The sequence below is a fragment of the Rattus norvegicus genome, chromosome 8 (assembly GCF_021556685.1).
Source record: "Rattus norvegicus strain SHRSP/BbbUtx chromosome 8, alternate assembly SHRSP_T2T, whole genome shotgun sequence".
NCBI lineage: Eukaryota > Metazoa > Chordata > Mammalia > Rodentia > Muridae > Rattus > Rattus norvegicus.
The window spans coordinates 31,546,100-31,572,535 of NC_141541.1; the positions used below are offsets into that span (position 1 = coordinate 31,546,100).

The 26,436-nt window shown below is 43.1% G+C and overlaps 1 protein-coding gene across 5 annotated transcripts in view; it reads right to left on the minus strand.

The window, feature by feature from the left end:
- The window catches only part of Bin2a (beta-galactosidase-like protein), a 61,784-nt gene that overhangs the window by 16,796 nt on the left and 18,552 nt on the right, over window positions 1-26,436 (minus strand). Inside the window, exons 1-13 of one of the 5 annotated variants that reach the window (NM_001440092.1) lie at window positions 21,704-21,814; window positions 20,074-20,166; window positions 19,346-19,543; window positions 14,811-14,879; window positions 13,821-13,916; window positions 12,899-13,007; window positions 10,027-10,119; window positions 6,938-7,019; window positions 5,891-5,955; window positions 5,102-5,186; window positions 4,174-4,311; window positions 1,378-1,458; window positions 673-779 (exon numbers count right to left, since the gene is read on the minus strand). In NM_001440092.1, coding sequence (NP_001427021.1) covers window positions 673-779; window positions 1,378-1,458; window positions 4,174-4,311; window positions 5,102-5,186; window positions 5,891-5,955; window positions 6,938-7,019; window positions 10,027-10,119; window positions 12,899-13,007; window positions 13,821-13,916; window positions 14,811-14,879; window positions 19,346-19,543; window positions 20,074-20,165 — 1,215 coding nt within the window. In that variant the 5' untranslated portion in view covers window position 20,166; window positions 21,704-21,814. The other 4 variants (NM_001009524.2, XM_087563259.1, XR_015626890.1 and 1 more) reach the window with 4 other exon arrangements.

Consider the following 26,436-nt stretch of genomic DNA (forward strand, 5'->3'; position numbering starts at 1 on the left):
GCAACCAATAAAAGGATTTTAAAAATCATTACTATAGGTCTAGTCAATGTACTTCTATTCTAACACCTAAGAAAGCAGGGAGAGTGCTGCAGAGATAGCTCAGTGGTAATATCAGTGCCTTATCCTTGCAAAGGACTCGAATTCAGTTCCTACCAGTTTCAGTTGATCTGACACCCTCCTCTGACTCCACAGACAGACACGTGGTTCATTTATAAACATGCAGTCAAGACACTCATACACATTAAAAGAATCTTTAAAAAAAAAAAAAGCAAAAGCAGAAAGCAAGAAAGGAGGGAGGGAGGGAGGGATGGAGGGAGGAAGGGAGGGAGGGAGGAAGAGAGGAAGGAAAGGAGGAAGGGAGGGAGGGAGGGAGGGAGGGAGGGAGGGAGGGAGGGAGGGAGGGAGGGAGGGAAATGAATCATTAAGCTGAATCATGAAAGGGACTGTTTTCCAGTATTACACAAGTTTAGACAATTTCTTCAAATTTAGTCTAATCTGAGTTCATACAATTGGTTTTCTATTCTTAGCTGTAAAACTTGGAAAGGAACTAAAACTTTCAAGGATTACTTTTGTTCCCTAATCTTCTACTCCTTGCTTGGTCTTTGAGCTCTTCATTTCCCATCCCTTTTTGCCTAGAGTGATAGCATGTGTCTATACCCAAGAAACACGCACCTTGACCAGATAGGGCAGGACTTCCCACAGGGTCATGTAATATAATAATGTTAGTGGTTGATAGGCAAACGTCAGTGTAGCTTTTGGTCGAGTGAGCGGGCTAAAATCTGCAATGGAAAGCACATAGCTGCCAATCCTGGGACCTGCCACAACCCCATTGGAAGACACCAAGTTCCCTGCTATCCCATAGCCTCCACAAATGAAAGACCCAGTCATGTAGTCTTTCCTAATTCCAGGAAGAATTAAGACAGGTGCTAACGGAATAAAGATCCTCTCATCCTTAAACGTCCTAGGAAGTACCCCTTATTGTCTGAGAAAGAGGAGCACATTGACCTTGGCTGTTAGATCTAGAGATCTCAGCCTAACTCTTCATTAGAATCTCCTAAAGCCCAGGTTTTCACAGTCTACCCTTACTTCTCCACCTCAACCAAGTCATGCTTACTGAATAGTGCAGACGGGGGATGGAGATTCTAGCTTTTAGAAGTTTTAGAGGATTGCAGGCACAACCAAGACCAAGCAACATGGTCCTGTGCTGAGCACACAAGTGCAGAACCTGTATCTCGTGCATTTCCAATACCCATGACAACATGGAGCAAATTGGGTTTCTCCCCAAAATGTCTCCTCCACTCCTTCCCTCCCTTCAGCCCAGAGCAGATCCCCCTGGAGGTCTCCATCACCACTCAGACTGGAATTGCTGCTGAGTACCTGTAACAGAATGGAAAAAACGTTGAAATTCCTGGTACTCGGGTGTGTAGTCTCCATTTTCTGTTATCAGTGCACAGTAGTCTAAAGAAAACAGAGAAATGTGTCATCTCCCCCAAGAACACCTACGGTTGACTCCTTTCTCCTGAAGAAGAAAAAAAACATTAGCAATCTGGGGGTGGTGCTTTTTGGGTATGTGATAATAGAATTTCATATGTCTGTTGGTCCAAACTAAGAGGCATTTGCTGAGTTTTAATAAGGGTGGGGATTGTTAACAGGAGGCAAACCTCACCAATCTGTGCAGCCACAGTAGGTCCCAGCAGCAATCCATGGCCCTCCAACGCAGTAGCCTATCCTTCCTATCCAATTTCTTTTACTTTTTTTAATTACAAAAAGATTTATAGTATTCAAAAATATTTTACTGACATTTACCTATGCTTTGCAGAATTTTTCACTTTTAGGGAAAATGGTATAGCAGTGACGGGAATAACATATTTTTATTTTATTATATTTATTTATTATTCTGTTTATTTACATTTCAAATGTTATCCCTCTTCCTGGTTTCCCCTTCAAACCCCCCAATTCCACACCCTTCCCCCTGCCTCCACAAGAATGGTTCTCAATTCACCCACCCCCTCCTGCCCCACCAACCTAGCATTCCCTTATGCTGGGGCATCAAGCTGTCACAGGACCAATGAACTCTATTCCCATTGATGCCAGACAAGGTTATCCTCTGCTACATATGTAACTGAAGCCATGGGTCCCTCCATATGTGTACTTTTTAGTTGATACTTTAGTCCCTGGGAGCTCTGGGATATCTAGTTGGTTGTTATTGTTTTTCTTCCTATGGGATTGCAAACCGGTACAGCTCCTTCAGCCCTTTCTCTAACCCCTCCATTATTGTCCCTGTACTCAGTCTGATGGTTGGCTGTAAGTATCCTCATCTGTATCATTAGGGCTCTGACAGAGCCTCTCAGGGCATCCATACCAGACTCCTGCCAGCAAGTACTTCTTGGCTTCAGCAAGTGTCTGGGTTTGGTGGCTGCATATGGGATGGATCCCAAGGTGGGGCAGTCTCTGGATGGCCTTTTCTTCAGCCAAGGACTCCTTCATAGATGACTTCTAGATATTGGATTACCAATTACAATGTCCCCTGAGATCTAGGCACAGGAGTTCTGTTGTGAATGCATCCATTGAGGGCTAAACATTCCCCCAATTTTGGTCAAGTGTGGATTTCTGTAACAGTCTTAGTCTGCTTTGATCCTGATCTTGAGGCTGGGAGATACAAGTTTCTGACCCTAGATCTTGGTATGGAGATCTTGAAGCAAAGTAGCTATGAATCCCAGGAGCATAAGGCAAGGAGATCTCCAAATTCAAGGTCACCGCTATGGCATTCCCCTACACTGGGGAATCAAGCCTTCATAGGCCCAAGAGCTTCTCCTCCTATTGATAGCAGACAAGGCCATCCTCTGTTACATACACAGCTGGAGCCATGGGTCCCTCCATGTGTACTCTTTGGTTGGTGGTTTAGAGAGCTCTGGGGTGTTTTGTTGGTTGATAATTTTGTTCTTCCTATAAGGTTGCAAAGCCCTTCGGCTCCTTCAGACCTTTTTATAACTCCTTCATTTTGCGTCCCTGTGCTCAGACCAATGATTGGCTATGAGCATCTGTCTCTGTATTTGTCAGCCTCTGGCCGAGTCTCTCAGGAGACAGCTAAATAGTCTCTGTCAGCAAGCACTTCTTGGCCTCAGCAATAGTGTTTAGGTTTGGTGTCTGCATATGGGATGGATCCCCAGGTGGGGCAGTCTCTGGATGACCTTTCCTTCAGTCTCTGCTCCACACTTTGTCCCTGTTTTCCTTTAGAGAGAAGCTATTCTGGGTTGAAAATTTGTAGATGAGTGGGTGGACCCATCTCCCAACTTAGGGCCTTCCCTAACCATTTCAGCTAATCTCATCCCTGTTGGCACCTGGGAGTCTCTTGCCTTCCTGGAATCCCCCATTGCTACATACCTCAATTTCTTTTGTTTTTTTAATAACTTAAAACTTTTATTAAAGTGTTAAATTTCTGATCTTCAAAACACACTATGGAGGCAATAAAAAGATAAGCTACATACTGCGAGAAAACATTTGCAAAGCATATACTTGACAAAGGCCTTCTATCCAGAGCTCATGTTTTTAAAATTTTCAAAATTACAAAAAACAAAAAGTTGCCATTTAAAAAAAATGGGACAAAGGTATGTAGTTACTTTACCAAAACAAAAACAAAACAAAACAAAAAAATGGTGAATCAGCAAATGGAAAGATCCTCAAAATCTTTACTCATTATTAGAAAGACACAAATTAAAACCATGACACCAAGACACACCTGTCTGAAAATTACACTAAAAAGAATCGAGGATGGTAATGATGTAAAGGAAAATGAGACCTCATCTTTCTAGATGAACGTTAGCTTTATTTCACCCTTAACTTCCCCCTTGGTCTCTGAGGAGATTTGGAGGCTACATTTTGTGGTTCTCTTAGAAAATCCAAAGCAACAGACTTTACACAGAGCTGTTTAAAGGAAGGTTCCGTGAAGCACATAAGCAAGACAAAGGTTACTAACCTGTCTGCTCACAAAGTCCCAGAAAGCCAAGACCCCAATATTTAGTGAGGTCATGACAAATACCAAATCCTCAGTTCCCAACACATGTTAAAGTTAAGACAGTTAAACAGTTCCAGAGATTTCCCTAATCTACTATGTTCTAGACTCCACAATGGGGGCAGACTAGGTTGGAGGTAATTCTGAGGACCAATACTCACCATAGCTGGTTACCACAGGTGTGTAACCCTCTGCAGACTGAGCACCACCGATTAAGCCAAAGTTGGTGCCACCTTGGAACATGTAGAAGTTGAGGGAGAACCCAAGGTTGAAGATCTCACGCACATCCTTCATCAACACTGCAGAGAGCAAGACAGGGAGAAAGCAGAGCCAGAACCAAGATTTAAGGGTTCCCAGCTCAGAGGTTATCAAACTATCTCAACCTGAAATCTTCAAGATCTGCTTAGAACGCATCCCCAGAAAAACATGTTAGATGGACCAGGACTGACTGAAGTAGCTGGTGGTGTTTGTTTTCAAAATCCAAAGTCACTTATTACTTCTTTCTCTAGGTTTCATATTTGGGTGAATTTTTCTTTCTAGCACATAAACTGTGTATCAAACACAGCTCATGACTTTTTCGGGGGCAGACCTATTTCCAGCTTACTATCTCTAAGGCACTCACCAGCTTCTCATAGCGACTTACCTGAAAAGGTGGCAACAGTCACATTTACCTTCAACTCCATTTAAGTGGCCATTATCAATTCCCCAGGGAGAGCAAAAGAATTAAAATCAGATAAGCTGGAGCTGTACAACTACCTACTTCTATACCCAGCATGCCTTCATTGTGTTACTCTGTCTCGTGGAATGGTTCAATCCCATTACTTTTCTAGCCTTGGAGAAGTGTATTTAAAATGAAAACCACAGAAACTTAAGTTCCTATTGCAATGGCCCCCAGAAGTGTTCCTACTCTATGACCTCTTCATCTGAGCAGATGTCTAGGAGCCATCTACTTATCCAGACTGATACTTATATGATACAACACCTGGTAACCTTGTCCCCTAAACCTCAAGGTCACTAATGAGCAAGAAGAGAACAGCCCAGTGCCACTGTTGTCGAGTTTCCCTGAAAAGGTCAGGAAGAAGGACTCACTCTGTGGATCCCCAAGCTGGCGGAGAGCTCCCCATGTGTCAAAAGAGTTGGTTGTATATACCGTCATCAGAATAGGGCTTCTACCCTGAGGGAAAACAAAACAAGTGGCAATTTAGGATGTTCTTCTGTAATTCTGAAACCCTGAACTGCCTACAAGGGAGCTCTGAAGCCCAGTGCTCGCGTGTGCACTTTAACTGAAAACACCCTAAACTTCTCAGAGCTCTGAGTCCCATGCTCCCACTCTCAGATGATCTTCCCAGCCCCATGGTCTCTTCATGTGGTCATCTTTTCCAAGCTTTTTGTTAGGTGGGGGGGGGGGGGGGAACCTGCCATTTCAATATTTCTCTTTCAAGATATCCTAAAAGTAAAAGCTGGAAATTTATTTAAAAAAAAGAAAGAAAGAAGGAAAGAAAATAAAAGAATCTTTCATTCTCTTGATGACCAGAGAGCTAGTAAGAAATGCCTGACACAGAGGTAGAATTTAAAAATGTTTAATGCTACAGGGACTGCATCAATGGAAGGATTATGACAAATGCTAGCCTTGAGCAAAGTTGTACAAATCAGAGTGAACAAAAGTTAGGATTATAATACTCAACACTATGGCCTGTGAAGCAAGTGTTCTGGATTTATACAATTTGAACCTAAAAACCACCTAAAATAGACACTGAAGGACAGTGAAGATTCCAATTTTAACTAAACTAATTAGTCCTAAGAATCTTCTGAACAAGGAAGACAAAAAATCAAGCATGGGGCAAGAACTAGCATCTGTCATGTCTGAAAGGCCCTTACCTGAATGAATTTGAAATCTTCATATGTTTCTTTATTTATATTCTTCATGCGAACAGTGGCCAGTACTGTGGGACGGAAGAACATACATGAGAACCTGCCATGACCACACAGGGGCAGAGGCAGAATACTCCCCCACAGCCAGGTTGAGGAGTCCAGTCCACACCTCTTAGACTTATGCCTCCCAGATTCTCACTTCAATACTTCCATAGCCAGAGCTAGCAATAAAGATATGTGGCTATACTTATAGCCATGTAAGCACATACAAAGGAATTTCACACATGGTCCTTCACTTAGAACTTGTAATGATGATCTGGAAAGTTAAAACATGCCACGTGGCACAAACCCATGCATGAAGAGCAAATGAAGATATCGAGACTCCAAAACTTGACATTTTTGGTTGTGGGGTTCAAACCTCAGACCTCTCTCATGCTTGACTTCTAATTCAGAATGCTAACACTAATTTCCTACTACAACAGAAAGGACCACCAATAAGACCAGGAGAAAGGACATTGGAAGAGAATGGAGCTGACCAAATTGCTTAGAGGAAAGGATTTAGAAATTACGTTTCTCCTTCTTGGTCTATGCATTCATTGTTTTCTTCTTTTGCTCCTGAGGTTGAATCCATGGGCACATGCCAAGCAATTGCTCTACTACTAGTGAGAAGTTTGCCTTCTGACACACTAATCCCAGCCCTACTTTCATTCTCTGGATTCATTTGTTTGGAGAACTGCCAGGGCTGGACCCATCACAAGACTACTCTGAAATGAAACACCTCCATTCTTTGTCCAATCAGGGTCACTTGTCAGTGCTAGAGACAATATTCACTTTGGCCATAGTTGAACCGAGGGCCAGGCCACTAAAAGGCTGAAAGAATTGAGTAACTCCCTGGTCATCATTACAGCTTCTATGCAGCGAGATTGGGTCCTACTTCCTAACTCAGTTTTGCACACAAGTCCTCACTAGCAGGAAATAGAAAGACAAAGCATCAGACAGACCTGTGCCTTTTTAACTTGGTCAGTGTAGAAATATATGCAACCAAAACCATACCGTTTTGCAAGTGGCCCTTTCTGAGACTCACACCATCATCTGCCGTCATGAGCAGCTCATCGATCCCTCTTGACACTAAAGCCTAAGGAGAAATTCAGCAAGGGAAATAGATTGCTTCTAGTCCCACGAGATTTCTTCTTCCTGGCAGTAGAATAAAACAAGCTATGGCCCTGGAAAATACCACAGTGAAGTTGAAAGCTGGAGAAGAAGGCTGAATTCCCTAGACTGGCTGGTTTTGACACAAGCTAGAGTCAGCAGAGAGGAAGGAGCATCCGTTGAGGAAATGCTTTCATGAGATCCAACTGTAGGCATTTTCTCAATTAGCGATCAATGGGGGAGCGCCCAGCCCATTGTATGTGCTGCTGTCCCTGGGTTAGTAGTTCTGGATTCTATAAGAGAGCAGTCTGAGCAAGTCAGGGTAAGCAAACCAGTAAGCAGCACCCCTCCATGGCTTCTGCATCAGGTCCTGCCTCTGTTTGAGTTCCTGACTTCCTCCAATGATGGACTGTGATCTGGAAGTATAAGCCAGATAAAAAAAAACGCTTTCTTCTCCAACATTTTTTGGTCATGGTGTTTTGTGGCACCAATAGAAACCCTAACTATGACATTCCCCATGCAACTACTTTTAAGTTAAAAAGTTCAAAACAAAAATACAACTCCAGCCTCAGTCAAACTCAACAGCAGTTCAAATTCCAAACCTCAAGGAAGGGGTTGAAGGGCAGCTGAATCGCTCATTACAATGCTTTCCCCAAAGCACCTTCTGGGGTTTCTCTAAGCCAGAGAGCAGAAATGAATGTTTTGTTCACAATGTCTCTGAATTATCCCACATGAGACACATTTTTCAATCGTTTCTTAGGTCAGTGAAAAAGGCAGGGAAGCTGTGGCTTAATCCACCTATGGTGGCACTGTCACTTGCAGGAACCATAAATGTTCCTACTTGAGCCTTGACAGTGGCAGCGCATGCCTTTAATCCCAGCACTCGGGAGGCAGAGGCAGGAGGATGTCTGTGTTCAGGAAAAGCCTAATCTGCAGAGCCAGTTCCAGGACAGCCAGAGCTGCATGAAGAAACTCTGTCTCTAACACCCCCAGAACCAAAAATAAAATCCCCACTTCAACTACAAACACTCTAGGGATACCCTGAATCAAGATGGATAAAAGACGAAGAGACATTTAATTCAGAAACAAAATGCTGAGATTATGGCTGTAGGTTCTAAGACAAGTCAACTGTGTGGTCTGGTGTGTCTTCTGGACCAAGATTCTTAGAATTCACCCTCGAGTCTTCTGTTGGTATCAGGAAATGGTTTTTCTATAAGACTATTTCAAAAAAATAAAGGAGCCAAAAGTCGCTCAAGTAAGAATGTCCAGAATGTCCTTTGTCACTCTGTGCCACTATACTCTGGTTCCCATGGGTCTGATGAGGATTCGGTGTCTCATCCGAGTCCAGTGAACCATGTGGCTTGTCACTAGGTGACCATATAACACAGACAATCTGGAAGGCTTGAGAATGAGGAGTGATCAGACAAAAATAAATTCTACTTCCGTAGACAACTGGCTGCTTTTATTCCCACTGACAGTTCTAACGGAGACAAAATATTTCCTAAAGACTTATTTGGAGAACCTAGACAGAGACTGAGTTTAACAAGCTGAAGTCCAAGCAAGGAAGGGAGACTGGCATTCAGCATTGTTTTCTACTGAGACAACAGGTGATTCTGGGAAATGGGATGGTAAAAATATCCAGCAAACGGCATACTGTTGCCAAGAGATAGTTGGGTGAGTGACACTTGTTGACCAGCCTGGTCACTTCAATTCAATTCCTGAGACCTATACAGTGGAAGAAGAGAAGTGACTCCCCTGAAGTGTCCTCTGATCACCACATGTAAATGGTGGAACATGCATCCTGACATACAGACACACGAATATAAATAAAGGCTAATTTTTCAAATGTAAAACCTTTTATAATTCGTACTTTTATGAGTAAATGGCTCTGTTGGTTGAGTGCCTGTGTATTATGAGCGAAGACTTAGGTTGAAGCCTCAACAACACATAAAGTGATACCTTTTATCCTAATCCTATCACTTGGGAGGAGGAGGCAGGAGGATCAAGGTCACTCTGAGAGCAGGAGGCAAAGGGACCATGGAACAGGAAATGGGACAAATAAACAACAACAGTGTAACAGGTCCAGTGCAACTGTAACAGCAATGAGGGTGAACAACCCAAATTCTCACTTACAAGTCCTTGGCAGTGGTGGTTGCAATGGTGAAGGTTAACTATCAACCTGACAGGATTTAAAACCACCAGTAGGCCTATGGGAAATTATCTCCATTTCATCTGAATTGTGAACAAGACCATTCCCTGGGCTGGGGATCCTGGGCTACATAAAATGCAGAAGACAAGCTAAGCACTGACATGCAAACATTTATCTTCTGCTGCTTCCTAGGGATAGATGGGATGTGAGTCGCTGTTTCAAGTTCCTGCTGGTATGACTTCCTCAACGTGATGGACTGTGTCTTGAATTTCAAGCTAGTAAAATAAGCCCTTTCTCCCTTGAATTACTATCATCAGAATATTTTATCACAGTGACAGAAAAAGAAACTAAGAGAGTGGTATTTTGAGACAGGGTCTCATGTCATGCAAGCTGACCTCAAATTTACTATATAGCTGAGGGTGATCTTGAACTGTAGACCCCTCTAACTTCACCGCTCCCAACTCAACAACAGATCTGATTGTGTGCATCCTATGCCACTTGTAAGTATCCTATATGGATGGATATATCTGAAAGTAGAAGATAAATGTATTACCATGTGTTCTTCAAGTAATGAAAAATGTAAAAAAGTAAAAGAAGTAAAAGTTCTTCAACAAAAGAAAGCTGGGATGGTCTAGAAAATAGAGCTGTTCTAGGGTGTGTCTCTGCCTCATATTAGAGCAAACTGATATTTCCAGGCCACTGTCTAGACCATACCAAAAATCAATGATAAAAGTGGACCCTATGAATCTTCATACCTCACAGTTGCAGGCAAGTACACACAGGACACGTTTGTTCCACAGCGTAATGGAGTACAAGAAGCAGCTAGAACTGAAGGAGCACTTACCGTTTTCACATACTCCATGTATTTCTTATCCATATAGTAGGAGCCATATTCATTCTCAACCTGCACAGCAATGATGGGGCCTCCTTTGTTATACTGAGGGTCAAGGAGATGAGAACGTGAGAGTGAGATACTGGTGGAGAAGGAGAGTATTTTTCTAAATGCTGGGCACACAGGTAAAACTCAACACACTCAGGCTGAAGAGATGGTTCAGTGGTTAAGAGCACTGGCTGGTCTTCCAGAGGACCCAAGTTCAATTCCCAGCACCCACATGGCAGTAACTCCATTTCTGTAACTCCATTTCCAAAAGATCTGACACCCTACCACAGACAGGTAGGCAGAACACCAATGCACATAAAAGTAAATAAGTCTCTTTTTTAAAAAATATAACAAAATAAACAACAAAAGAGACACATTCAACCCAGAATGAACCGTGGTCCTGGCTATTTCTCTTGCTCAATGTCAGTGGCTCTATGGGAGATTTCAAATGCTTCGAAAATAGTTCTTTTAAAAACACCCCTAGTTAACTTTCATCTCATTTTTTTGTAGATTTAGTGTGTTGATCATGAGGTCTCAAACTCCTGGAGTCACCCTTCCCATAGCTCAGATCTTTCCACTCAGAAGCATCCCCGCCTTCAGCATCTCCCTCCTTCTCGTCATTTGAATGGCTTAAGGAGCTATGTTAACATTAACTTGCTGGACCACCAGCCCCTCTAGTTAAGACCATCTTGCCCTCTTCACCCGCATAGCCAAACTTATGAAACATGTCTTCAAACTTCCTTCAGGAACATGTGAACAACCCCAGGTGCCTGTCCTAGCATAAAGGGGAAATAGACTCTAATGAATCCAACTCCATGTCCATGAATGCAGGTTGCAAGGTGGGAGCATCCAGGACTGTGCAAACCTGTGTCACAAGTACTTGCATACCCAAACCTGACCATAGTGACTGAGGGAAAACTTTAGACAGAGTTGAAACAGGAAGATACTGAGCAAGCAACCAGCATTAGATCCCTAAGCTATGTGTCAGAGGAGTATAAAGGACACAGACTAAAGGTTTGTTTTAACTTTTTAAACTGAATGGCCATAGCTGATGAACACTGGAAGACGTTCAAATCCAGCTTCTTCTCTTCTTTTCTTATCTTTCCAATGAAGAATACAGCAGAAGCAAATGAAGATCCAGAAGCTAGCAGGACCAGAGATGATCTAAGGCAAAAGGGCTTGAATACCACACTGGGTTATGAGATACTGAGGATTGAATCCTGGGCTTATGTGGTAGACAAACATTCTGCCAACTGAGCTACCTTCCTAACCTGAGGTTCTATTCCTGTGCTGTCAACAGAATGCCCACATGTTTGCTGGTATGTGTTGTTTGGTCACTTATGAGTTTTAATAGCTTCCCCAAGTAATTACAGTCTGTTCCCAAAAAGTTCAACCATGTGAAACATTCATCTAGCATCTGCATAGACATATGCACATTTTGGCATTGTCTCTCTCTCTCTCTCTCTCTCTCTCTCTCTCTCTATATATATATATATATATATATATATATATATATATATATATACTGTGAAGATGAAAATTCTGATTTCCTAGTGCAATACCTAATAGATGTCATTAAATATTTGTTTCTCTGTACTCATTTTCTACATACTATAGATGTTTATTAATCTAACATGAAGTTCTATCCCAACTAAAGCCAACCTAAGTTGAAAATATTGTTCAGGGAGATAGAGGTAGCTCGGGGGTTAAGAGTACTGGCTGCTCTTCCTGAGGGCCTGGGTTCAGTTCTAGAAACCTGTGGTAGCTCGTAACTCTTTGTAACTCCCATTCTAGGGAACCTAACACCCTTTTTTGGTTGCTTGGTCACAAAGCATGTGTGTGTGTGTGTGTGTGTGTGTGTGTGTGTGTGTGTGTGTGTGTAAAACATGAATATACATAAGATAAAAATAAATACTAAAAATATCGAACTGGACCTGCCAAGATGACTCTTCAGGGAAAAGAATTTACCACAAAGCCCGATGACCTGAGTTCCATCTCACACAATATATATATATATATATATATATATGCATACATACGTGATAGATGATGATAGATTGATGATAGATACATACATACATACATGATAGATGATGATAGATTGATGATAGATAGATAGATAGATAGATAGATAGATAGATAGATAGATAGATAGATACACGGATACATAGATACATGGATGATAAATAATGAGAGATTGATGATACATACATACATAGAGAGATAGGTAGATAGATGTAATTTTATAAATTCAAACTCTGTTTCTACTAAAATCATAAGCTTTCACACACTATTATGAGGTCAAAAGCCATCACCTGAACCACTGTAATTCTAACAAATTCATTTTAAGCTCCTGAATTGAGAGACCATGACCTCTCCATAGGGGCTCTCTTAAAGCAGTATTTGTGGTGCACTGGCATATAGCTGCCTGTGAGAGCTTGGAGAATGATCTTTAATTCCAATTTCTGGTAATCTTGAGCAGAAGCTAATAACCAGCAAATCAAAGGAAAGATACACAGAACACCCTTCCAAGTGTTTTGAGAGTGGGAGGGTGTAGCAGATTCTAGTGGAGCAGTTGTTGTAAAAGACAAAAAGAGAGTAACTGAATTCAAGATCTCAAAATGTAGCCCAGGCTGGATCCTCTCACTTCTACAGCATTCACCATCATGACAAGTAATGCCTAATGCCAGAAGCTTTCTTCAATAAGAAACTGGAATTCCTGGGTGCTAACACACGATAGCCAACATATGCTCCCTGCAGAAAGCCACAAGAACTATCCAGGAAACATATCTGTCAATCAATTCCCTTACCTGTGGAGAGAAAGACTAGGTTTTACCTGGAGTTGTGCTATCCTGGGAATCAGATTGTTGAAATACCGATTCATTGCTTTAGTAAATCCCTTGTAAGTTGTCCGCAGCTTCATTTTTGGATCCTTGAGCAACCAGCTATGATTTACAAAGATGATTCAGACACAGGGTGAGAAGCAGTGATAATAAATGTTCCAAAAGGGAATGTACAACACAGCCCACATTTACACACAGAACAGTGAGATGTGAGGGTGTGTAGTCCAGCTTCAAGAAGAAACAGTCCACGCCAATTAAAAACACCTCAGCACCCCAAGATGGGGGAGAGGGTTGGGAGAGTTTGGTAACCAAGATCCAGGACAGAGTTCAGCAAACTAAAAGCCAAGTCAGACTGTCTGTTTAACTAAATAGTTCGGTTGGCACGATTGTACCCAGTCACTCACATATTTTTCACTGTGGTTTTCAGACTAAATTACAGAGGCTCAGAAAGCCTAGAATATTTGTTATCTGGACTTTATATCAGTATCTTGCTATGTAGCATTGACTAATTTAGTACTCATCATGTAGCCTAAGAAAGCCCCAAACTTGTGACAATCCTCCTACCTCATCTGGGATTTCTAGCTGGCCTTTTACAGGAAAGGTGTATCAAGCCCTAGTCTGGAAGGAGATGGTTATAACGCTGTTTAGATCACTTTTGTTTGCATGCACAAGAGATGAAGAGACTGTCTCTACTGGAAAAATACTCAGCTAGGAAAAGGAAAACCATGCTGACCGATGGTCCTGCTACCACATTCATAAATTTTGAAAGTCTTAACTAAGAGAAAACAGCCAGACTCAAAAACCATCACCTGCTGCCAATGAACACAATAGTGTAGACCTTTTTAAATGGGTTCAGAAAGAAAGAAAGTCCCGTGAATGTGCTTCCCAGCCAGAGGCCCACAGACCACAACTTACCTGGGCAAACCTCCAAGGTCTATGTCACCACCAATGTAGGGGCCTGGACACAGAATGACCCAGAGTCCTGTCTCTGAAGCCATAGTGATAAAAGCTCTGGAATGAAAGCAGTCACAGTGACATCACTCCCAAAGCAGGACTCTGCTTGGCAGCTCTCATGCTCTGTCTCCTGTTCTATATTACTCTAGGAGCTCAGTACCCCAAAGGGACAATGACTAGCAAGATAGTATTGAAGGTTTAAGACAGACACTACAAATCACAGCTCAGAATCTGCTATTATAACCAAGAAAGCAGGGTTTTTTTTTGCTGGACTCACAGTACGGAATGCTAGCTAAAGCAAGGTCTAGACCGTATTACAAGAGCAGGCTATGCCAGCTATAGACCAATGGCTCAAGGAGGCTTCAAGCCAGGCAAAATCTTATTAAAGCTCTGTTTGGCTTACTAAAGCAGAATTAGAGGCTGGGGCTTAGTAGCGCACACCTTTAATTCCAGCACTCAGGAAGCAAAGGCAAGGAGACCCCTTGTGTCTTGACCTACAGCTTGACCTACATAGAGAATCTCAGACCAGCTAGAGTTATATGGTGAGACCCTGCCTCAAAACAAGAACAACATGTTCTAGTATACAACTCCAAATGACAGAGACAAAATCAGCCATGATCAGGCAGTATGGCAAGAATGAGAGTGAATTACAGTCTGCTGAAGCACATTGGTGGGTTGAGGTACCTACTGCCAGTCTTGATGACTTGAGTCCAACTTTCCATATGCACATATGCACACATAAAGATGCTTGCACACTCAAAAATGTGTAAAAGTGTAATGGAAAGTATTTAGTATGGATTAAAATGCTTAAGGCTAAAAACAACCAACGAACCAAACAAACAAAAAACAATGACCAAAAAGTAGAGCTATACACCCCATTCCTTCATCCAACCAACCAGGCACATCCCTATCTGAATCTCAGAATCAAGAAATTAAAGTACAAATACCTACACGAGGTCCATGTTTTCAATGAATTGAAACCGGCCCATAGTTGGCTCATGGAGGTTCCAAGGAATATGCCTATCATGGGGAAAAGGAGAAACGTAAGAACCTCTGCCCCATCATGCACTTCATCTATCCTGATTCTGCCATCTTTTTTTTCTTTTTTTTTTTTCTTTTTCTTTTTTTTTCCGGGGCTGGGGACCGAACCCAGGACCTTGCTCTTCCTAGACAAGCGCTCTACCACTGAGCCAAATCCCCAACCCCCCATCTTTTTTTCTTTATTTTTGTTTTGTTTTGTTTTATTGGATTTATTTTATTTACATTTCAAATGCTATCCCCTTTCCTGGTTTTCCATCCATAAACCCCTTATCCTATCCCTCCTTCCTCTTCTTCTATGAAGGTGTCCCCCCACCCATCCCCCAACCCTTCCCATCTCCCCACCCTGACATTCCCCTACCCTGGGGGATTGAGCCTGGGCAGGACCAAGGGTTTCTCCTCCCATTGGTGCCCAACAAGGCCATCCTCTGCTACTTATGCAGCTGGAGCCATGGGTTCCTCCATGTTTAACAGAAAAGCAAGCTTCTCTCCTGAGAGAAAATTTCATGCTTCAACAATGAAGCCTCTACTGTATGCATATGCATTTCCAACACTGAGGAGGCTGAAGCTGGAGGATCACAAGTTTTAGGCCAGTTGACCAGACAGCAAGATCTGTGTTGGAAAACAAAACAAAACAAACAAACAAAAAAAAACCCTAACAAACAAAAGTGGTTGGATGTGGTGGTACATGCCTGTAATACCATCACTTTTGAGGCTGAAGGAGAAGACTCACAAGTTTTAGGACAGCCTAACCTGAGGGGTGAGAGCCTGTTAATAATAATAATAATAAAAACTATTATTATTATTATTATAACAACAATAACAGTAATAATACAGGTTCTGGTGACACATGTCTTTAATTCTACCTAAGGGTAATGAGGCAGGAGGGTGGAAATTTCTGACTGATTCTGGTGGAGTGTGTGTGTGTGTGTGTGTGTGTGTGTGTGTGTGTGTATGTATGTATGTGTGCATGTATGTGAAATGAAAAATGTTCTGGATATAATTAGAAAAAGGAATGAAAAAGTTGGAACAAACAGAAGAGTAGACACCTAGAGTAAAAGACCAGTGGTAAGGAGCAGGAGGAGAAGGAAACAGAACAGGGAGGTTGGGAGAGATCTGAGCAGGACTATTTGATCTTGAAGTTGGTATGTGAGGGTAATTATGTCTTGTTTAAGTTGGTCCCCTGGACTGATTATTAGTACCTTAACTACAATGTTACTGATACTGACGAGCCAGGGGGGCTGGGAGGCATATCTGGCCTGTAGTTTGCTTGCCTAACATTCACAGATGGCGTGTGATTTCCATCGTGGCATCGTCAATGAGCAGAGAGATTCCTGGGCCAAGGGAGCAGATTATAAAGCTGTAGGATTTGATCACTGACAGAGCTCAGTCAGAGTGAGGGAAGGGGGTAGATACGAGCACCCTGGCTGGCCTGGTGAGAACAGACATCAGGTTTCTTGTATGAAAAACGAAGGCACTAGACCTAGCCTCCCCTGCTTGGTTTCCATGGTCACCTGGTAACCTGCTAAAAGCTGAGTGTCTGTGGCAGCTCCTTGAAGAAGTCTACATGGTCAAAGCTCTGTGTCTTACTACAAAACAATAAAATGGATAGTTCCTGGGGGTGGGGTGGGGGGGGGACAAAAAGACCAGTGACCTTTGAGGTATAATAAAAGAATTGGGTTGAACCTTGAAGGCATGGTGCTAAGTGAAAGAAGACAGACAGGAAAGGATAGAGGTTGCCTGGTAACACTGATCTGAGCATCCTGAATAACCCAGCCTCTGGAGGCAGAGACTAGATCACAGGTCACCAGAAGCTAGAAGAGAATGGAGAGTCAGGATGTAGCGGGAACACAGTATGTCAAGATGAACATACTCCAGGTGTGAGTGAGGGAAGAGCTTGCTCAACTGTACGAATTTACTTAATTCACTGAACTTTGGAAAATTTGCAGAACGGACCGACATTCGGGAGTGAAATGTGCCACTTTGTTGAGGCCATTCCTAGATACACTCTATAGAAATGGTGCATAGGTCACTCATGGCTGCACTATTGATAACAGCTATGAACTGCAAATACCTCACATCCAAACACTGTAGTGTGATTGTCCGTGGAATTCCATATGGACTTGTCAACCAAATAAACAGTGTGTGGCGTCTGGGTGGTTTGTGTCTCCAAAACAATGTTTTGGTTTTCTTCTTGAGTTTGGTTTTGTTTTGAGACAGGGTTTCAATATGTATCCCAGACTGGCCGCCCTCAAACTTGTAATCCTCCTGACTCAGCCTCCTAAGTGTGAGACTCACGGGTGTGCATCCCTGCTCTCAGCTTCCCTACCTGGGCTTTAACTGTACCTGCTTGGGAACTGAAACTTTTACCATCAGCCATCTTGTTTCTAAGCCTCGAGATGCCAATGCAGGTTCGCTCCCTGCCATTCAGAGTTTCCAGCTTTCAAACTACAGCACCGGGGACTTCTCAACCCCATAGCTCCATGAGCAGTTCATAATCACTCTTTCTGCCTGCTAAGGTGCTTTCCCAGAGAAACTTGACAGTGGATACAGAGAACCACAGCCTCTCAGGAGCCAGTTGCTTAAGAATGCTCGAGTTGCAGCTCATGAGCTGTGAGGTGTGGCCCAGATTATCTTGGTAGTTTGGAAACTCTGCAATAGGGAAAGGCTCGTGGGGCGGTGTCCCCACATTTTCATGGCATTTACAAACTCCAGAAGCCTAAGTTCTCTGAGAAGAGCTGAAGAACATTCCCTTCTGCTTCCTACTGGGCAGGGAGACACTGACATTTGATATGTACTCAGAGCATTCTGTTCTCAATCAAAGCTCAGGGAGACTGTTTCACTTAATTCTAGGCAGATTTTTTTAAAAAAAGTCCCACCTCCAGCCTACCCTCTAAAAGGCTCCCAGACCTCAGCACAACTGACTCCATGATGATAGCAACACATAAGCACCACCTGCCAGAAGTAAAGCTAAGGTGCCCAACTCATCAGAGTCCATATAGTTCTTGGAAAGTCTCAAAAGGTATTAAGCTTGCTTTGTGGCTTCTGTAGTTTTGCTTCTGGCTAACTGTTCTTGGTCACCAAAGGCTGTCAACCCAGAACATAGTTTTTATGCTTAAAAGCTTACATTGAGAAAAGCTTGGGAATACATTTGGATCCCAGTCTCCCAGAGTCAGCTAATACAGATGTCTGTTGGCTTCTACTCATGTCTGAGCAGTTTCCTCTTGTGAACTCCCCAACAACACTCTCTACTTTCACATGGAGGAGAGACTCCTTCAAATCTATTTCACACTCTCAAACACTCAAGACAAAATAAACATAATACACAACTTTTTGTTATTATTAGTTGTTATTTTGGTGGTGGTAGTTGGCAGTGTTTTTGTAGTTGTTGTTTGATTGGCTATTTGGAGGAATTGTTTGTTTGTTTGTGTTTTAAACAAAGCTTATAAAGATTCAGCTAGCTTCAACTTTTTTTACGTAAGCGGTGCTGGCCTTGAACAATCCTACTGTTTCTACCTCCTAAATACTGAGATGGCAGGCCTAGGCTACAAGCCTGATGTGATGACTAATCTTGGATGTCAATTTGATTACATCTGGAATTAACAAACACTCCTGGACATGCCTACTAAGGAACTTCTTTTTTCCTTTTTTTTTTAAGATTTATTTATTTAAGTACACTGTAGCTGTCTTCAGATACACCAGAAGAGGGCATCGGATACCATTACAGATGGTTGTGAGCCACCGTGTGGTTGCTGGGATTTGAACTCGGGACCTCTGGAAGAGCAGTCGGTGCTCTTAACCACTGAGCCATCTCTCCAGCCCCCAGGACTTCTTAAGTGGATCATCTGAGGTGGGAAGACCCACCTCAGACGTGGATGATCTGAAGACAGAGACTTGCCCTAAATCTGGATCATTTGGGAGCAAAAGATCCACTGGGAAATCTGGGTCACAGTTTCTGGTAGCATCCCACAAAAAAATGACATGGAACAGGGAAGCTTTTGATTTTTGCCTGCTTGCCTTCACTCTCACTGGCAAGTTTATCTTGGCTTGTGTTAGAACCTGTTTCTTCCAGGATTCCAATGTACGCTGAAGACAGGTAGCTCTCGCGTACTTCCCTGGAACTCCATCACCACATCCGGGCTGCTGAGACATCCAGTCTCATGAACTAACTGATTACCAGATCCTTGGGTTTTCTATCAGAATTCAGCCATTGTTGGACTACTCAGACTACAGTAAGTCACTCTAATAAGTCCTATAAATAAACATATGTGAATATATATATCTGTTCCCTTAGAGAACCCTGACTAATAAGTTGGCCAACAAATATCTTTAATAATAATAATTAATAATAATAATAATAATAATAATAATAATAATATAAAGACTGTTCAAATAAAGTCTCAGTAGGATTCGGTTGAAAAGAAGAACCAGAAGAAGCTAAGACTCACGTGGTAAGAGTGTTGAAGCCACAGGCCTGCATCTTCCTCAAACTTTGTCTCCAGTTCTGTCTAGGTACCCGGAAGTAGTCTATAGCGCCAGATATGATCCGGAATGGAAAACCTTCCAGTGTGAATTGTGAGTCCTTGACTTTCAGACCTACCCTTCGGGTCAGCAGCCACAAAGGGGTCAAGTGAGATTGATTAAGCCTGCAAGGACAAGAAGGCATATGATTTCTAGAGCACAAGATGGCAGCAAGGCTTAGGAAAACTGAAGAGTTCAAGGTCAGCCTGGGATACAAAGCCCACCCTGTTTCTAACGAAAAGAGAAGAAAGGGGGAGGGGAAGTGAGGGAAAGGAAGGGAACGGAAGAGAAAGGAGCTAGGGACATGGCTTGATGTGTAAAGTACTTGCAGATTCCCAGACTCCAGGTAAAGAACAAATACGTCAAATGCAATAATGCATGTATCTAATCCTGGCCACCTTAGAGCAAAACCGGAAGCAGAGAGGAGAATCCACGGAAGCTGCAGTGAACAAGAGAGACCCTGTCTCAAACAAGGTGGAAGTCAAGGGCTAACATCTGAAATTGTTCTCTGACCTCCACACATGCACCATGGCACATGCATACAAACATACACATACAAATCCTGTACATGTGTGCGCATGCACACACAGGAACTGTTTTGAGCCTTTCCTTTGGAGGGCCCCAGGTTTACTTCTTCACTGGTCTGAAAACAAACCTGGGTAACTGGTTATTGCTGAGAAAAGCCATCACGCCTAAGGTTGAAGACAGACACAGGATGCATTCAGGTCTCCCCAGGAAGGTCCACATGCTAAATGGAACAGAACAGAGAGAGATCAGAAAAAGGGGCAGGGGGGGAATAGCTAAGAGCTGAAACAGGCCTCCCCCTAGAGAAGGGTGGGAAGGGAGAGGGTGCCTATTGGGAAGGCAGAATTCGTTCCTAGGCTTTGAACCAGCTGCAATCATGGTGAAACCATTGCTGCTGAATGGAGATGGGATAGCGCCACAGAAATAGCTTGGTACATTGCTGGATTTTCAGGCACCATATACATTTTGGTGTGGCTCTGGATCCAGTCAAACAATGGCTTTAATCTCAGAGCATAACCTCTGAGAAGCTTCCACACTGGTTCCACTACTGAGAAACGGATCCTAGTGGTATCCTGCTTTAGCAGAGGGGAAATGTCTTCACAGAGGGGAACAATTCTTTGTCTCCAACTAAGTTTTTCATTAGTCCACTACTGTTAGTGATCAACCCATACATCGCCAGAATACGTCTTATCATCCTTATGGCCTGTTGATGTCTTTACGGCACTCATTCAAGAACTAGTGAGTCCAGGGTGGATTGAACTTTTCTTTAGTCTGAATGCTGCTCTTTCCAGCACCAGCAGCAGTGAGTGCCTGGGCTCCACAAAGTTTTCTAATTAAAATACTTGATGTTCCACTTTTAAAAAAGTTTAAACATAATTTAATTAGCATGAGTTTGTTATATACCTATTACTAAATCAAAGCAGAATAATGTTTCAAATCCAACCTTCTTATATTCACTCGCACACGTGCACGCACAAACACACACACACACACACACACACACACACACACACACAGAGTCTACTCCGCCTGTAGTAATCACTCTTCTAAATTCAGATCACCACCACCATCACCACCCCCACCACAAGTATTTTTGAGCAAATGCTAAGTCGTTACCATTAGTAAAGAAATCTACATCTAGGCAGAACTGAGAATGGGTAAATCACAGGAAGTTTTTAAAAAAAAAATTAAACAAACAAGAAAAAAGACTGGGAAGAGGTTTTGGCAGTACACAGGGCACGGTTTGGTATGGTAAGAAAGAATAGAGGACTCTCTGACAAGCTTTGCAGGGAGAAGAGGATACACACACACACACACACACACACACACACACACACACACACAACTTCAAGAGACTCTGAAGGAGAGCCCGGAGCAGAATCCTCAGTCTGAGCCAATTTCACCGGAAACCCCCAGCAGAGGCAGGCATGCAGCCAGTAGAGACCCAGGGACTGCAGAGGGGCCCACACACAGCTGAGCCTAGCGCAGCCCAGAGGACACTCATCTGATGTCAACTGGGCAGCTCATCATGCTGACCTAGGCAGGGAGCCTTGGCTCTTCCAGAGGCCACTGGCACCAAGTGGTGTTCCCAGAGCCTGGCCCCTAAAGCATCACCTCATCCTGGTCCAGCATGCACTGCCACGGTGGCTCTGCCGGTGGGAGAAATCACAAGCCAGCACCCAGCCTCCTGTCCTTCACACAAGATGTGCTTGGCACACAGGCCCTCCAAAGACCTCAAGGAGGAGATGCTGATGTCTTACTGGGCTGATCTCTTCTCGAAGCTAGTCACTGTCAGCCAGCAGCAGCCACAGCACTGCGGACTTTTCCCGACCGCTGCAGTCTGCAGCCGCCTAGTGTCCCCACCGGGGCAGGCTGAACTCAGGTGCCCAGACACCTGTGGTTGACGCCCTTCTTTCGGCCTGTGGGCACAGGACCTTGTGGGTGGAGGGGAAGCTCTGTTTCAAATTCTGCCAACATTATTTATACTTTGTCCAGTTGCCAAAGAAAGCGAAACGCCTCTGTATTACAGATTTACCTAGAAAACAGTAGTGTAGCCTGTGACCGTAGGCTAACTTCCCACAGAGACGGGCAGTGCCCTCATGATTGACCTCTCCAGGGTCAGATTGAAAGTTCCAGGCAACCTCCTTCTTAACTGTGGTTCTTACTAGACTTTTCTTTGATTTTTGCTACTAAACAGTTGAATGTTTGATGTTGGGTGAAGCACCATGATTAATGAGTGTCCCCCAAATCGCCCTCCATAACTGAAGACTTCTTGCATAGTTTTTTTAAAAAGCTCTCTTTTCTAGGCTTGCTTTTCAGACCACTCTCTCTGTTCTAGTGCTTCTCCTGAAGTGTACAGGATAAAACCTCCTTGGGAAACCCACTCAGCTAAAGCAGTTTTACCTAATCTGTCATTTTCTTAATTTACAACTCTGATTTCTTTACAGCGATCGCAAGCTAGACTTTCTTTGGCCCTGGCTGTCCTAGAACTAGCTCTGGCCTCAAAGTCAGAGAGATCCTCCTGTCCCTGCCTCCTGAGCCCTGGGATTAAAGGGATATAGGTCAGTACCACCAGGTTACAGCTGTGATTTTAACTTATTATTTTCCCCACCAATTCTTTCCTTCTCGCCTTCCCCCATAACCCTTATGTTCTGTACTTCCGATTTTACTGGTCATCTCACCTTTGTTCACACAGACAAGGGTACTGCCTCTGACTCTCACAGCAGATTGTTCACCTCTGTTACCTGATGCTACTCAAGGTGACAGCTCCACCCCTTTTAAATCGGGCACCTTCTTACACTTCATCGTGGACTTTCTGCCTCACTAGCATCAGACATCCCATAGCCAGGATCCTAAACCCTAAACAACACTTTCCTGATACAGTCAGGCTTCTCCTCCAAACCTGTTTTTTCAGCATCCTGTGAACGCCCAGTTTTCCCTCCTTTGCTTCCTTTACAACACTCATTTTATGATAGTCAATAACCCCACATCACTTTTTGTTGTTGTTCTATCGTATGCCGTTGCCTGAGCTCTGAAGTGTAGCCCTGGCTAGCCTCTGAGGGTGGCAGGCACATGCACAGCTTCACCTCACTCTTGCACTTGAATATTTGCAGACCTCGAGACACATGTGATAAGTCACATGACTGTTTACATTGGCAAACTGATTGACAGACACTGTTGGAATTACAAATCCCCTGAGTTAAAATTAGTGATGAGCCATGTTCTATATAAGCGAGTCTATAACCCAGCCCTTGGGAGGCTGACGCAGGAGGTACCTGTGAGTTAGAGACCATGCTGAGCTACTTAGTGAGTTCAAGGACAGCCTGTGGTAAGGAGTGAGATCGAGTCTCAAGAGTAGCAAAATAAAGAAATAATACAAGTATTGCTGACAAGGTAGGTCAATATCCACAGGAAGCCTCCCCTTCTCCAAGGAGAAAAGAAGGTGGGTTGAGGGGAGACGAGGTAAGAGGGAGGGACTTGGAGGAGAGGAAGGAGGGGAAGCTGTGATCAGGATATACGGTAAACAAATACATTTAGTAAAAAAGACCTATTACAAAAGAAACCATTTACAGAGCCAAAAATATTGCTGAAACTTTAATAACTATTCAAAGCTGAAGTGCGAGCTGTATCAAAGTGATTTACATAGTTATTAGTCACCATTTGTGTTTTCTGTTTAGTTTTTAAAAGGTATTTTCAGTATCCCCATTTCCCCCTTGACTTTCTCTCCTCCCTCCGGTTAGTCATTTCTGTACTGTTCCATTGACCTGTTGCTGCTTTCTGGCAATTTTTAATATTTACATAGTAATATTGGCTGTAGGTCCTGTTATAGTTTAGGAATTTATTATGTTGGAAATTCCATAGATGTCCCCTAAGGCTTGTTATCTTCTAATATTTTTAGAGCTTTTCATTTGAATCTTTGACTTGTAAAGAATGTATTTTGATACAAGTTAGCAATGTGCATGAGTCCTGTTTTTTTTATTTATTTATCTACAAATGACTAGCAGATTACTCTAAAGTCTCATTCCTCGTTTTGAAATGAGTACTTATCACCTACTAATATGCTAAATTGCCAACTTTCTTTGTTTTTGGATTATTTTATTCCACTGTTCTTTATATCTTCTATGTATCTGTATATCTTCTCCATACGTAGCTGGATCAACTACATAATGAGAGCCTAGTGCTTGCCAGACACAGTTTCAAGCTCACGTGTCCATTCATCTGTCTTCAAAATAGCATTGCTTCCCAGTGCTCTTAATAAAGTTTATGAAGAGCCTGCTCCGCTAAGCACTCTTCCAGTGTCATGCAGTGTCCCCACGGTGTTGACAAAAACGCTGGGCCTATGGAGTTTCCATTCCAGTGCAGAAAAAAAAAAAAAGTAACAGAGAGGACAACATTAGAATAGATACTGTGTTACCAGGTAATAGGCACTTTAGGGAGATACAAAACAGGAAGAGTGGGGAGAAGAGAGAGATGGGAAGGTGGGAAGGGAAGAGAAGAATGATGTCAAAATTCCAGAAAGGTCTCTCAAAAGAGAAACAAAGACCTGAGTCATTCTAATGCAGGACAGCCACCTCAGACAGGGCTACAGGAAGAGGAGCAAAGGCCCAAGGCAGGGACACCGTGATGACTTGGAGAAAGCCACAGAGGCATGAGGAGAACTTAGGAAACTGTGGGCAGGCAGATCAGAGAGGTTAATGAGGAGGCTAAATCATGTAAAACATGGAGGATCAAAAGAAGGGCTTTAAGTTTGCTCTGGGATGGGACAACCTTGCAGCATTTGGTCGCAAAGATGACAAGCTCTGATTTGCATATTAACATAGTCTAAAATGCCAGGGGCCAAGTTAGAAAGAAACAAGATTTTCAGGCAATGAGATGTGACTTCATGAGGAGTTGGACAAGTCAGTGTGGGAGTAGCATAAATGTCACAGGGGTAGAGCCACCACAGACTTACTAATTGGTTAGATGTGATTGTGAAGTTAAAGAATGACTCCAAGGTGCTTTTCTCCTTTGGGAGAAGTGAGAAAATTGAACTGTCAGTGGTTAAATAGGGATGGCTGCAGAAACTTAGTTTTGCTTGTTTGTTTGTTTGTTTTTTTATGTGAGGGTGAACAGGCCTATGAGACTTACAAAAAGAGCTGTGTGCAATGGGGGCGGGGCTGAGACTTGAACGTGTAAGTCAGGAGCGGAAGGGTATTATTGATAAATGTAAAACTGTATTCAAAGATTTCCTAAGGGTAAATGAAGATGGAGGGGTCCCAGTTTCCCAGGCCTGAGACCTGGGATACTAAATTAATAATAATGGTGATGATCATGATCATGATGATAAAGCGAGGACTGTGTGTGCTTGGTAATGTTCTTGTGAGGCTGAGACGGAAGAACCATTAAAGTATAAAATTAATCCCCCAAAGAAAAACTCAAGAGACAGACAGACAGACAGACAGACCAAAACAGCAATGAACCCTGAGAATCAAGACCCTAAAAGGGAAGATAATCAGGAAAGGATTAGGAAGGAAATGAAGGAAAACATTTAACATTTGCTCCGTGGTAGAGAGCATAGCTAGAGACTAGCGCGCACTGGGTTCTGGAGTCCATTCCTGCTTGCCAGAGTGGGTTGGTGGGGGTATGGAGGTAGCTAGATATTAAGTACTTTCTTATCCGTGAGTCAGCTAAGACTGGAGCATTGAATTTAGCTACCTGGACACTTTAAAGGCAGTTTAATCACAGTGAGGGAGAAGCCCCTGAATTAGGTTCCTGGGAGAACAGGAATGGGGGAGGGAGCAGGTCAATTAAGATAGTGTGTTCTTTAAAGGGATGGAAAATGGGCTGCACTTTCCACAGCGACTGGTGCTATCGTGCTAAATAACCTGCCGGGACCGAAGCGGGAGCGAGAGTGAGAAGGAAAAAAGACATAGCATTACACAACCAACAGTAGCACACAGGCACCCTTTGTATCCGTGCTGGCCGAGTGACCGAGAATGAAAGTAACCTAGTAAGGATGAAAGATAATATTTGCCCTGGTTGGGATTGCGATCCAGGAAAAGAGGTGCAAGCAACCATGCAAATAGTCAGTTTCTCAAAGCAGCAGTTACACCCGAGTCTCGAGTCTCGGGAGAAGGGCACCGCTCAGCACAGCTCTCTAGCCCAGAACGAGGGAAGTCCCTGGGAAACACTGCAAAAGCCCATCCCAAACAAAGGTAAACAAACAAAACAGAACATTTCCGCCAAATATAACTTAGTAGTCAGGACTGGTACTGGCAAAAATTAAACTGTTCCATTAAAGGGTGGAAAGGAATTAGGTGCTGCCTCCGTGTGGAGAACGGGATTCGACTATGGATCAAAATCTCAGTCTCCGATCTGGCTAATAGTCTCCCAACTGTTCACATAAATATTGGTATGTGGATACTGCCATTTAATCCTGAATACTTTTTTCTTCGGTTCACTTGTGTGTATCATTTACTATAAATATCTCCATGTTAAGGCTGGGGCTCAAGGG